Source organism: Mustela nivalis, assembly GCF_964662115.1.
Source record: "Mustela nivalis genome assembly, chromosome: 9".
Classification (NCBI taxonomy): Eukaryota; Metazoa; Chordata; class Mammalia; order Carnivora; family Mustelidae; genus Mustela; species Mustela nivalis.
In genome coordinates, this window is record NC_139028.1 from 64270435 (window position 1) to 64284512 (window position 14078).

At 54.1% G+C, this 14078-nt stretch overlaps 1 protein-coding gene across 4 annotated transcripts in view; it reads left to right on the forward strand.

Annotated features, from left to right (window-relative positions):
- PDE2A (phosphodiesterase 2A) overlaps window positions 1–5126 on the forward strand; it is a 92383-nt gene extending 87257 nt beyond the window's left edge. For all 4 annotated transcript variants that reach the window (XM_082749722.1, XM_082749724.1, XM_082749723.1 and 1 more), the window contains 9 exons: window positions 240–362; window positions 703–790; window positions 1045–1092; window positions 2144–2218; window positions 2302–2401; window positions 2664–2776; window positions 3147–3185; window positions 3321–3427; window positions 3718–5126. In XM_082749722.1, the coding sequence (XP_082605848.1) occupies window positions 240–362; window positions 703–790; window positions 1045–1092; window positions 2144–2218; window positions 2302–2401; window positions 2664–2776; window positions 3147–3185; window positions 3321–3427; window positions 3718–3928 (904 nt within the window). In that variant the 3' untranslated portion in view covers window positions 3929–5126. The remainder of the gene's footprint in view (window positions 1–239; window positions 363–702; window positions 791–1044; window positions 1093–2143; window positions 2219–2301; window positions 2402–2663; window positions 2777–3146; window positions 3186–3320; window positions 3428–3717) is intronic.
- Window positions 5127–14078: the final 8952 nt, after the last annotated feature.

Consider the following 14078-nt stretch of genomic DNA (forward strand, 5'->3'; position numbering starts at 1 on the left):
ACGGGCGGGGAGACCCGGGCTTTGCCCCACTCTGTCCTCTACAATCATATCCATTGCCCCAGCACTCTGGGAAGGGGTCTCTGAGGATGACTGGGAGTGGCCTGGTGTGTCGGAGTGGGGCAATTCCCAGCCCCTGGGACCATGAGTAACGGAAAGGAATGGGGGCAAGGCAAACCCTGAAGGGCTTCCTGGAGGAGGAGAGTCTGAGGCCCCTCTGCTGCTCTCTCTCCTCCTCCCAGGTTCTGTCTGATGGTGAAGAAGGGCTACCGGGATCCCCCCTACCACAACTGGATGCACGCCTTTTCTGTCTCCCACTTCTGCTACCTGCTCTACAAAAATCTGGAGCTCTCCAACTACCTCGAGTGAGTGGCTGCGCCAGCCTCTCCTCCCCACCAACGTCTGGCAGCTGCTGGAGTCCCCTTCCCATTGTGGCAGGCCCCCAACATGCACCACCTCCTGGGATCCTCCTAAGGGTGTCGTGACGAAGGTTGCATAGTCTTGTTTTCCAGGTGGGACTTGCTCACAGTCACATACGCCTGGAACAATGAGCCTATGAAACTCCAAATCAGGGCTGCTTTCCAGGAAGGGGACCCAGGCGTCCCGAGCTCCTGTCTGGTGGCTCCCAGACAACTCATGCAGCCATTCTTCCTCTGGCTGTGTGGGAGGGGGCTGATCTCCCTCTCCCTGCTGCCTCCCAACCAGGGACATCGAGATCTTCGCCTTGTTTATTTCCTGCATGTGTCATGACCTGGACCACAGAGGCACAAACAACTCCTTCCAGGTGGCCTCGGTGAGACTCTGCCCTCCCCACAGGGGGCACCCTCTGGGGGTGTCTGGGAGTCTCAGCCCTGCATCCTGAGGGGAGGTGGGAGCTGCTGAGACCAGGAGCTGGTTTAGAGCTGGGAGGAGGCTCCCTGAGACTTTGCAAGGCTCTAAGATAAGAGAGTCGTAAGGGGCGGGGAGGACAGGGCAATGCCTAGCCTAATGTGGCAGGCACTTACATCTGGATGTGAAGAGTGATGGAGATTTCCGGGGTTCTTACAGAAATCTGTGCTGGCTGCGCTCTACAGCTCCGAGGGCTCTGTCATGGAGGTACCACCGTTCTACCTAATATCCCTGTACCCATCATCCTCTTAAGGCTGGTGACTTTACATCGTTAGACTGTGACCCAGCTGCTCCTATTCCCAAGCCCTGCTCTCCAGACAGGCCCTGTGGACTGTCACCACCCCCGCGCCCAGGGCATGTCTGGTTCCTTTGGCTGGATGGGTGTGTAGAGGTGCCGGTGTGGATGGGGGTGTGAGTCAGCCTTCGGATTCTGTCCGAGCCCAGGTTTGCACAGGAGGACTTGTATTTAGCATGTTTCTCTTTGCGTGTCTGGGAATGCCCTGTGCATCCCGCTCCCCACCAGGCCTAGGATGACTCTGCCCCCGTCACTCCCAGTTTTGCCTTAGGTTGTTTGAATTGAGTCTGTCCACCCCCCAGATGGAAGCTCCTTGGGGGAGGGACAAAATCTGAGACGTCTCTGAATTCTCTGCCCTTGGCAAGGGCTTGGCACACAGTAAAAGTCAAATTTTCAAGGTCACCTTGCCCCATGCTGCCCCCCCCACAACACCCCTCTGGAGACTGCCCCTGCTTGCATGCCCCTGGGAGACAAGGGGTTCACTCCCTCCCGGGAGGCCGCCTGGCAGCCCTGCTTTTGCTCGCTGTGCCCTGGGCTAAGCCTGCTGCTCCTCCAAGTGACAGCCCGTCAGCATCGAGAGACAGGGGCCTTGCCCTCTCCTCATCACTGCCTTTCTTTGTCAGCAAACAAATGTTTGCTGCATGAATTAGTGTCTAGGACTCTGGGGGATCATTTCGGAATCACTCCAGTTTGAGAGGCTCTCAGAGTTTGCCTGGTTGTGTCCCTCCATGTGACAGCTGAGGGACCTGAGGCTCAGGGCCTGCAGGGACCTGCCCAGGGTCACATAGAGGTCCGCAACAGAGCCCAGAATGGGAACCAGATCCCCAGACTCCCTGGGTCTGCCCGCTGTGCTCACCTTGGGGGGCTGGAGCTGTACCGGGCCTGCTACTTCTCTTGGGGTCAGTGGTGAACAGTGCCCCCAGTCCCCACTGGGGCCCCATCTTTCCTCTCCCCGCTCCCCAGAGACACCACTTCGCTCAGGCCATCGCCATCCTCAACACCCACGGTTGCAACATCTTCGACCACTTCTCCCGGAAGGTAACGGGGTCAGGGGAAGGGGCCGAGAGAGTGGGTGGGGGTGTCTGGCAGGAGGCCTTGATGCTCCCCCCGCCCCGGCCCAGGACTATCAACGTATGCTGGACCTGATGCGGGACATCATCTTGGCCACCGACCTGGCCCATCACCTTCGCATCTTCAAAGACCTCCAGAAGATGGCTGAAGGTGCCAGCTGTTAACCCCGGGCCTTGGGGTTGGGGAAGGACCACCAAGAGGGTGATGTGGCTGCAGAGCAGCTCCAGGGGTTTAGACACCCCCTGGCCCCCTGCCCAGCATCGAGCCACCAGACCCAGGCAGATCCAGCACCCAGCCCTGTGGCTCCCATTCAGGGTGCTGGATTTCCTGAGCCACACATGGAGGGTGGGCCCTGGGGTCTTGCCCTTAGACAGAGGGGCCTGGGTCCTTGACCCCATCCTCTCCCCAACAGTGGGCTATGACCGGAACAACAAGCAGCACCACAGCCTCCTCCTCTGCCTCCTTATGACCTCCTGTGACCTCTCTGACCAGACCAAGGGCTGGAAGACAACCAGAAAGATTGCTGTAAGTGCTGCCCCTCCCTGAGAAACTGCCTGCCCAGTTCTGTGTGGCTCCTGCAGCCCAGACACCCTCTCTGGGCAAAGCTCAGTCTGGCTCAGTTTTGGGGAGACAGAAACCTAGATCAGTTCAGGGTGACAGATGGGGAGATTCAGAGAGGGGCACGGACTCACTGGGTGTCACACAGCAAGTCAGTGGCTGGTGGAAGGGGAGCTGGAATGCAGCCACTTGATCCCATCTGGGGCTGTCCCCCTGCCAATTGGGCCTGAGGTGGGGGCTGAGGGCTGCCTCGGTTTGCCGTCTGGGAATGAGCTGTAGGGGAGCTCACGTAGATGGAGCCCATGCACAGAGTGTGACGTGAGTGCTGGCCTTTCAGGAGCTGATCTACAAAGAGTTCTTCTCCCAGGGAGACTTGGTATGTGGTGCATAACCCTGGGTGTCCAAGTTGCGGGGAGGGTTCCTGGCCTGGGACTGGGAAGGGCTGGGTAAGTTTCTTCCTGGTGCCTGACTGAGGGAGAAGGGGCCGGGCCTGACAACTTGCTGCGTACAGGAGAAGGCCATGGGCAACAGGCCGATGGAGATGATGGACCGGGAGAAGGCCTACATCCCTGAGCTGCAGATCAGCTTCATGGAGCACATCGCAATGCCCATCTACAAGTGAGAGAGTTTGGGTCAGGGGGGACGGTGGGGAGCGGCTGCCAAGGGGATGGGGCTGGCTGCGGCAGACCCAGGGACTGGGCTTCCGAGCTCCAGCTGACGCACTGGGCGGCCTCTGGGCACAGCCATCCTTTTCTGGCCCTTACATGAGGCCTTCACTTCATTCTCTCCTTGAGCATCCTATCCCAGGCCTCACACTCAGGTGCAAGTTCCACCTGCAGGATAGCCCGCATCGCCCTTGCTACTCACAGTCTGACTTCTGCCCTGCCCCTGCGCCCTTGTACCCCTAGGCTGCTGCAGGACCTGTTCCCCAAGGCGGCAGAGCTGTATGAGCGCGTGGCCTCTAACCGTGAGCACTGGACCAAAGTGTCTCACAAGTTCACCATCCGCGGCCTCCCGAGCAACAACTCGCTGGACTTCCTGGACGAGGAGTATGAGGTGCCTGACCTGGATGGCACCAGGGCCCCCGTCAACGGCTGCTGCAGCCTTGATGCTGAATGAGCCCTGCCCCAGGACCCTTCCCTGCCCAGGCCTCCTCTTAACAGCCCGGCACTAGCTTGGCCCCGGTGTACTGGGACCAGAGCCACAGGTCCTAGGTTCTAATCCAGGACTTAACCGTGCGACCCTGGGCAAGCACTGACCTTCCTGGGCCTAAGCTTTCTTGTCTGTATAATGGAAGCAAGACTTCCAGCTTCACCAAGACTTTGTCATTTGCCCTCTGAGAGCACGGGGGGACCGAGAAGCAGTGGGACCCGCTCTGCGACCCTGACCACATCTTGGCAAGTCCTTCTGAGGCAGCCTGGATGGTTTCTTCTGGGCCCCATTCCTGCCTCACCTGATCTGGCCCTCTTCCCGCTTTCAGGGTTCTCCTGCAAGGAGGAGGTGGGACATCTCAGTGAGCAGGGAGTGGGTCTTAGAAACGGTCATTAATTCTGCTGGATGGCTAGAAATAGCCACGAGGCTGAAGGTGACCCTAAGGATCGCCACTATAATTGTGGTGAGCATTGGGAACTGGGGAGCTGCCCGGGCCCCACACAGAAGCTGCCAGAGGGCCAGCTCAGGACTCTGGGCAGAGGGGGCTCAGGAAGAAAGCAGGATAGGAATGATGGGCAAGAAGGAGCCTGAGGCTGGAAGACAGGTGCCAGTTGAGTCAATAATGCTTCCTCCTGACTGTGTGACCCTGGGCAAGTGACTTCCTTTGTGTGGGTGAGACAGGAGAGTGAGACAATCCATTTTCTAAGACCCCTTTTAGATCAAAGTCCCCTTGGCTCTGTGGAGTCCCAGGAGAAGCCGTGGAATGTCCCTGCAACCCTAGGGCAGAGAGCCGACCCTGAGTCCCTCAGGGGCCCCCTGAGCATCCCCCCTCTTAGCCTAAGTCCCTTCCCCCTTCCTGCAGCCAGAGAGGGCTGCCTCAGCCCTAGCAGGGCTCCTATCTTCTTCAAGGCCATATCTACCCGTGCCCTGGGGCTTGGGAGACCCCCATAGGGCCGGGCCTCTTGGGTCAGCCCGGCTGCTGGCTTCTCCCTTCTCTGTGTTATTCTGTATGTGTTGTGGGGTGGGGGGAGGGGGGCCACCTGCCTTACCTATTCTGAGTTGCCTTTAGAGAGATGCGTTTTTCTAGGATTCTGTGCAACTGTTGTATATGGTCCCGTGGGCTGACCGCTTTGTACATGAGAATAAATCTATTTCTTTCTACCAACCCTGTCCCATGGGGCTATTTCCAGATACTGTGCACGGGGATGGGGGAGACAGAATTGGGGCCAGCTAAAGCTCTTTAGAACTCCTCAGCTACTGGAGCCCCCACCACTCGTGCATAGTTCCTCTTCTAGGAGAGTCACAGACCTGTTTGGGTACCCCCTGGACCAGTCCTCTACCAGACCATGGGGCTTAGAGGCAGACGGTGGATGAGGAGGCCTGGGCGTGGAGCAGTGAGGGACATGCTGGCTGGCAGAGACTGTGAGCTGGGAAGAAAGAATTGGGCTGAAGCTGGCTGCCTGGGAAGAAAGAACTAGGCTGAAGCAGGCCGCCTAGAGCTTGTCCTAAACCCTCTGTCTGCTGACCTCCTGGTCATGAGTGCCCACCCAGCCAGAGCCTAGACCTCTGAAATCCCTCTGGGCCTTCCCCAGCTGTGTACCCCTAAGTCCTGCCGAGAAAGTGCCCCTGAGTCTGACTCTACACCAGATACAGCCCAAGTTGTGTCTGTGGATTTGCTTCCCTGCTTTTCTGCTTGTGAGCATGTTTCCGTCTGCAGGGAGAGAGGCAGAGCTCACACTGGAACAGCAGTAGGCTCAGATGGGTAAAATATCTACACCCTGCCCTCTCTTGCCTACACCCCCTCTCCTCCCCATTTCCTCTCCTGTTTATCTCGTCCAGATCAGTAAAGCTTGATACGTTCAGTGCTCAACGCTGGGATTTCCTTTCCTAGGACAGGGAGGAAAGGAGGGCTGGGAGGAGATGGTTAGGGCCATCCTGTGACCACTGGCGGTGCTCCGGGTGCCAGCCTTTGGGACCACAGAGCCTATTTCTCATGGTTTGGTACCTGCTCTTCTGGGCTGGATGGTTTGCAGGGCACCTCACTTTCCCTTAGGAGCTTGGGTCCAGTCCCCTTCCCTGCCCAGCCCCCGCTTTGGGCTCTCCCAGTCTGTCCCTGTCTTCTCTCAGCACAGGACCCAGGCTGACCAGTGGACCCCCAGCTAGGGGCAGGTCAGTGCCCAGCAGGCCCCTTGCTCAGAGGGTCTGGCTGTTCTAACAATGTGCAGCTGACCCCGGCATCAGTGTGTGTTGGCACAGGTGCTTCTCTGCCTGTGATTCCCCTCCCCTTCCCCCAACCCTGAATGTGTGTCCCTCTTCTACCAAGCACAGCCTGTGTGCACACTGCAGGGATCTCGCTCCCCGTCCCTGCATCTGTCGTCTGTCCCCAGCTCAACCCTCCCTTGAGGACATCTAATCCCATTTGAGGCCCATGCTGTGACAGATCCTTCCTCGCCACCCAGTTGAGCGAACAGCTCACAAATATTTCTTCATGCCTTTGCTGAGGCCCAGAGCTAACTGTCCTTGTCATTACTCTGGAAGGTCTAACAGCCTGGCCAGGGAGATATGGTCACAGGACATGACAATCCTATGGGACTCTTGACCATGGGGCCACGGGCAGGATCACAACCCTGAGGAAAGGCAGGGAAGTCTGGAAGATGAGCAGGTACTGTTTTCCTGTGGGCACAAGGGGACAGGCGCTTTGGTAGAAGGACTGCTCATATGAAGGCACACAAGGAATGAAGAGACAGAGGGAAGATCAGGAAGGGCCTTGAATACTAGGCTGGGAAGTTTGGTTTTACCTCAGGGGCAGTGGGGAAGCCAGGGAAAGATTGCAGTAGAGGAGTGACTTGGACCTGCATTTTATTTTTTAAAAAGATTTTATTTATTTATTTGACAGAGATCACAAGTAGGCAGAGAGACAGACAGAGAGAGAGGAAGGGAAGCAGGCTCCCGGCCAAGCAGAGAGCCAGATGTGCGGCTCTATCCCAGGACCCCAGGATCATGACCTGAGCTGAAGGCAGAGACTTTAACCCACTGAGCCACCCAGATGCCCCTGGACCTGCATTTTAGGAAGATCCTGCTGGGAAGCAGAAAAAGGAGATGAGGCAGGGATCTCTCTAGAGCTGATTCTCGGTGCCGGGGCTGGCCTTGGGAGGGAGGAAGGAATTTAAGACCTGTAGGATTGGCAGAACCTGGTGACCAATTGGGTGGAGGTGAGGGCCAAGGGAAGCCTGGGAGGTGGCCTGGAAGGTGGGTCCACGCGGCCCCATGAACCACTCCGGGTGGCGGCTTGGGGCCTCTCTCACCCGCAATGACGACCGGCTGTGGCGCCCTCCGCAGGAGGTGAGCTGAGGGAAGATGGGCGGGGCAGCTATTTGGGGCGGCTGGGGGAGGGGCGTCAGGAGAAACGGGAAGCCGGCTGGGAGGAGGAGTCTGTGCGGGGCTCTCACCAGGCAGCTCTCGCCGGATCGGAGAACACTAGGCTGGGCCCCGTGGCTTCTTGTAGCTGCTCAGCCCTCCCAACTTAATGGTTTCATTTGACATAAAACCTTACTATGATTCTGGGGAGTAGACACCATTGTCTCATTCTGCAGCCAAGCAGCTTGAGGTTCAGGGAGGTTAACTAATCTGCCAAGCTTGAGATGTGAGCCATGCCTGCCTGACTTCCCCTCCAATGGCTCTTTCTCTGGGATAGGGAAAGGAGATTCAGTAGGTCAGAGTCAGTAGGTTAGAGTCGCTGTCTCTGCAGGACTGTGGTGGAAGGTAGGGGTGGTGAGCAAGTGGCGTTGGAACCCAAGAGAAGGATCTGGGATCAGTTTTGCTTCTGTGTTGCAGAGGCCGGAGGGGTGAGACCGAGAAGAGGTGAAGGTGTGGGAGGTCTGTAGTGTAGCTCCTGGCCACTAGATGGCACTCAACCCTTGCCTCACCTCCTCAGGTCGAAGACAGGTGGCGGTGGGGAGAGGGGAGGGGCCAACCTCACTCCCATCCACTCACATACTCTCCTCTCATACTCAGAGAGATGCGTGTTCTCTCTCTCTCTCTCTCTTTCTCTCGCAGACAGACACACAGACCCACACGCTCATTCTACTGGCATATGAGCTGACTTTACACAGTCTACACAGCGTACACTGTGCAGACTCCATAGGGAAAATGGGAAATGTTTCCTGAGGGCCTGTAGCCCCTTAAGCTTCTCTTTGAACAGGACTGAGGTCCACCTGTCTTACCCGAGTGAGACCTTGTGTCTGGGTGGACTTCTACGGAAGGAGGAAGGATCCCTGGGGAGACAGGACCAGCCTTGAGATCGGGCATGGGTGGAACCCCGCCCCTGGGCATAAAATAACTAGGAAACAGCACTGTGGGGCCTGGTCCTGTGCTGATGAAGCTGGAGAGTCAGGAGGGGAGCTAGCTGAAATGTGCAGGATCCTCGGGAGGAGGCTGGGCTCAGGGGTCTTGATGTTTGGATGGGAGGATTGGGATAGGAGGTGAGGCCACTGCAGATACACCAAGACAGCAAGCTGGGTGGTGGGGAGGTGTATGGTCTGTGTGCAGGGCCTCAGCCTTTTCTCACTGCTCAGCCCCCCAGGGCTGCCTCCTTGAGATGAGTGGGGGGTGCTGGAGGTGGGGAGTGCAAGCCAACCACAGATGCTATGAGGTGGCTGGACAGGGTAGGGGCAGGGGAATGGCAGGGAGATGCTATTTTCTTAGCCTCAGCTGCAGTGTCATGGAAGGGCCTCGAGCAGGGAGGTGAAGGGGTTAGAGGCCTGCTCTGAGCAGGAGCTGGGCTCCACAGCTGCAGAGCAACCACGAATCCAAGCTAGACTCCGGATGGTGTGTGAGAAGAGAAGAGAAAGTGGATTGACAGGGGAATGAGAGGAGCGGGGAGGAGGAGGCCACATGGCTTGTTTGGGGAGGATTTAGAATGTCAGGAGAGGCCTCTATCTGACTGAAATTTGCACTGCTGGGTTCTCTCTCCTGAAACACAAAGCAAGAATTGTCTCCACACACCCAGTCCCTCCAGGACTTTCTTTTCTCTCCTGGTAAGGATGAGCCTCGGATTCTTCCTTGGGGTCTCAGTTTCCTGTCCACAAACTGGGATGATGAGGCCCCTCTGGAGGCCATCAGGAGACAGGAGGGTGTGCTGGGAAGGAAGCCACTCTACTTCTAAGGAGTTGTGTGTGAATGCAATCTGCACACAGACGCCATGGCCACATTGTTCTCTGAGGGCTAACTAGCATGGGTCTGTACAGGAAGCAGAGCACACATGCCATTTGAAGACTGGCGGTTCAGGTCTGAGAATGGGAGGTATTGCCTTTCCTGCCAAGATGGCGGCCATTCTCCATTCCTCAATCATTCCTGCAGAAACCACAGAACTGGGCAAGGAACATGGAATTCTGGGAACTAACAATTCTGGATGAGTTGGGGAAAGATTAAAGTGAGAAGCTGGGTTAGAGGAAAGCACTTGCCTCTCCTTATGTTGCCTTGGAAAGCCCACCACTGCCCATCCTCTCACGTCTGCACAAAGTCCTGGTGCTTCTTTACCCCCTTCGGGCAGTGGCTGAAGGAATAGAACAACCTCTTAATTGGGAGACTCTTCCAAAGATGGGTGGGAATTACTGTCCCCTTTAGTGACAAGGGAAACTGAGGCCCAGAAGCTCAGCTGGCAGCAACCTCTCTCAGAGCAAAAATTGCTTATAGAGCATCCCCCAGGGTCAGATGAGGAAATCGAGCCTCAGAAGGACAGGGACCTCCAAGATCATACAAAATACAGAGGCAGAGCAGAGCTGAGTACCGGCTGCCATTCCGTGGCCAGAGGTCCTTGCCCCTGTTCCAGGGAGGGCAGTCTTTGCTTCCCTGAGTCAGTAACGTCAGACCTTACGTCAGCCTTGTCCCTCTGCAGCCCCAGCCCTGGTGAGCGGGTTTGAAGGGGGAGGCTGGTTAGAGCAGTAGGTGCCCTTTTCTCTCCACATCTGCCTCTGAACATTCATCTGGCTCTCAGCTCAGACTCTCCAGGCCGTGTGTGCTGGTCAGGTGCATGTGCTTGCTTTCCTCCCACAGACCAGGAGCCTCTCGAGGGCAGGAAAAGATCTGCCTTGGCTCAGGCTTTCCTTGTCCCTACTCAAGAGTTGAGTATGCCGTAGGGGCTCAAAAAGAGCCTAGAGAGCTCAAAAGAGCTCTCAAAAGAGGCAAGTAAGGGCTCCAGGGCATATGCGCTGATCACGACTCAGCTGAACCCTTCAGAAAGACCCTCTGAAAATCTCCAGAATTCTCTCTCTGTGCAGCTCTTTCATCTCTGGTACTCTGCCCTGTAAACGCTAGCCAACTGGATCTCCTCAGACTCCCAAGTCCATCCTTTCAACTCAGGGAAATTTCCAGGCTTCCCTGAGGATCCCCTTCCCTACTGCACTGTGACCTGGAGACTCTCTCAAGGCTATAATTTAGGCAATTGTAGAGGTTACCACAATTTTCCTTTCTCTTATGATCCCATTCCTTGTCTGGTACCTGGCCCTTTGAAAACCTTTATTTCATATATTTTGTCCATGATGTTGTTATTTCAAGGAGGCGGGTAAATCTAGCCTTTATTACTCTGCCTTGGATGGGAGTATGAGTCTGTTTTACTAACTCTGATTGAAGAATAGTACTTCAAGTATGAATGTTGACAGCCTTTTGGATATTAATATGTTGGCTGTTAGGAGCAATGTTCCCAGGGGTGTTCTTGTGTATGTGTATATTTTGAATACTCTGTTGTATGAATATCTATTTCTCTATTCTACTGTGGACCTGTATCTTCAGGCTTCCATCCAGAGCCATTCCTTCCTACCTAAAAACACCCTTTTAGTGTTTCCTTTCGTGCAGGTCTGCTGCTGCTGAATCCTGGGTTGGACTAGTTTGCAAATATCTGTTTCTCCTTCATACTTTTTTTTTTTTTTTAAGATTTTATTTATTTATTTGACAGATAGAGATTACAAGGAGGCAGAGAGGCAGGCAGAGAGAGTTGAGGGAGGCAGGCTGCCTGCTGAGCAGAGAGCCTGATGCGATGCGGGGCTCGCTCCCAGGACCCTGAGATCATGACCTGAGCCAAAGGCAGAGGCTTCAACCCACTGAGCCACCCAGGCGTGTTGTTGCCACTGTTGAAGTATAGGTTGGGAAGTCTTTCCTCCAAGAACTTTGGAGATCACATTCGATTCTCTTTTGAGTGTCATTGGTTCTGATGAGAAGTCAGCCAGCAGTCTTGTTCTTATTCCTTTGAAAGTCCCCTAATGGATCTCTTTCTCTGGCTGCTAAGATTTTCTCTTTGTTTCTGGTTTTCAGCAGTTTTATCACAATGTGCTTATGTGTGGTTTTCTCTGTATTTCTCCTGTTTGAGATTCATAATGCATCTTGAATCCATGGTGATTTTCCCTCCCCTCAATCCAGTCTTCATCAGCTATGGATAAGTACATTTCCGTTAATTCCCAAAGCATGCTAAGAAAGTATTCTACAAAATTTTGCTGAAATCCTGTGATAACAAGAGAAAAATAGTAATGCTGATATGGGAGAAATTATTTTATATTTATATTGACCACTAGATTCTTATCCTTGGGGCTCACACTCACAACCCCCTCAGGAGAGGGTCACCAGTGGCAGTCTCTGTCTTAGCTCCTGATCTATAACCAAGGATCTGTCCCTGACCAGATATCTCTACCTAGAAAAAAGGCTTCCTAACCTCTGCCTCGTGGCTGGTGAGAAGGAAAAGCTACTTTGTCTCTGTCTCTCTGGCTTAAGTTTGCTTCTCATCAACACTTACATTGTAATTAATCCATAACACTTCAGTATTTCACGGTTTAGAACTGCTCCTTATCAGAATAGGATTTTGGAATTCCCTGTGTGACAGTAAATAGATCCCTGAGTGTTGAGTTCAAGCTCAGTGAAATAAAGGGTAGCCAGCAGGCAGCCAGGGCTCCCCCTCCCTGGTGGATTTTTCCCTCTTGGCTTTGACCATTAGGCTTCGAGCACACCTGTACGACAAGTGAGGGAGGCATCAGTGCATCACACTGTACCTCTATCTCTGCCAGCTCATTTGCTGTTTCAGTGGTGAATTTCAGTGGCGAATCAAAGTGGAAGTAATCTTTTTACCTGGTCTGAGTCACTGTCCTCACCAATCTTTGCACCCAGGCAAAACCCATGACCCTGCCCAGCTCACTTGTTCATGTATCTTTCCTGAATCCCAGATACAAGCATCCAATTGCCTGATCCCTTCTAGATTGCCTTCCTGTGGTATAGAGGCTGGAAAACCTTTCCCGTATTCCACACCAGCTTGGGTTTCATGTAGGACCTGGGTTCTACCAGGAAGGTGTCCAGAGGTCTCTGAGCAACATAGCATTGGCATGCTGGGCTGTCAGAAGGTGAGACATAGGAAGCCAGACAAGGGAAAGGCCACGTCGTCTTCCTGACCCCCACAGAGGCCGCCACTCCACCACCCAGTTCCCCATGTGGTGGCCAGAGGCCACTGACCATATTGTTCTTCTGCCATATTGTTCTTCACCACTTCCGGTGGTGGCTACCTGGAATACAACCCACCCTCTGAACTTGGTCTTGACCACGTACATTTCCCCCAAATGCCCCAGATGCTGTTTGGTCTGCAGCTGCCTGAAGACCTATACCTGGGCCTGCTCTTCCTCTCCTTTGGGTCTTCCTCACTTTCACCCTGGCTTCCCACCTGCAGGGATCCCACTGCCACCCAGCTGTCACTGGCATCACAGCCCCCGACGTCTCTGTCCCTTGACCGGTACCGTGTATGCTCCCACCTCTTCTAGTCAGTTGGCTCACAGGATGAGGGCTAGAGCTGCCCTGAGGATTAGTATATTCTCAGCTTGGTCCTCTCCCATGGTATGCACTAGGCACCTAATGTATGAGAAGGAAAAAGGAGGAGGAGGAGGGGAAGGAGAAGGAGAAGAAGAAGAATAAAAGAGGAAGAAGGAGATCTCCGTGCCAAGACCCGGAGTTGGAAGTTCATACTGGACATTGATGACTGCCTGCGGGTAGATAGATTCCCCTGAAAAGCATTGTGATGAGACACCCACAGAGGGCTTTCTAAATGGCAACTCTTCACATAGGTACCAAGTGACTGGTGGCTGCGTGGTGATGTTTCCCCTTGAAAACCAGTTGGGCATTTTGGCTGGCCCTGACCTTTAGCTGTGTAGCACTGAACTTGATTCTCTTCTCCCTCTACTTAACCCTATGTAGGTTATGCTGTGTACAGCTTGGAGCCTCGGCTGATAGAGTCCTCTCAAAAGCCCAGATCCTATTGGTTGTAATTGCCTGACTCCCCCAATAAAACATGAGTTCCTTGAAGGGAGAGACCCGGTCTGGCTTATTTCTAAATCCTTAGTACCCAGCACAGAGCCTACAACAGAGCAGCACTCAGCAAAAATGCACCGACTGCTTAAATGAAATGTGAGTCATTGTAAATCCAATCCGAGTGGCTGCACCCATTGTGGGACCTGGGGCTGGCCTGCGTATCTTGAGGAGTATCTTGGTCATGATCGTGGATGTGCAAGAGTTAGCTCATTCAACTGAGGAAAATAGTTTGCTCAGTAAAACCATGCTTGCGTGACGAGCAGTCAGGCGTCCCTTTGGAGGAAATCATGTTCACAGCGGAGTCATATTTGCATGACCAGCGCTGAATATCATTCGAAACCAACTGGCTTCCAGAACACGGGCCGGCTCCAGGATGCAAAGTGATATTCACCATTAGTGGGGCATGTAAAAGGACAGAGAATAGTAATTGCATTTATACTATACCCTCATCAAATAAATTCTAAAATGGAAAATTCCTCCCTAAGGAAATATCCCCCCCCCAATTCCCCTAAGCATCTATTTTAGGGACCAAATACAGAGCCCCAGTTTTGTGTTCTTTCTTATTCCCTTAGCAGTTTTTTCATGACACTCTTCTAAGTTGCTAGATGGGTTTCTGTGGCCCCTCTCGGCAGCTGGTGAGTATCCCACTGAGGGAATGGGTTGGGCAAGGTGGTTAAGGGCATGGCATCTGCCACGTGGCAGACCAGGTCAGATCCTGTCCTGCCGTTCCTTGTTGTGTGACTTTGTTTAAGTACTTAACCTTCCCTGAGTCTCAGTGTCC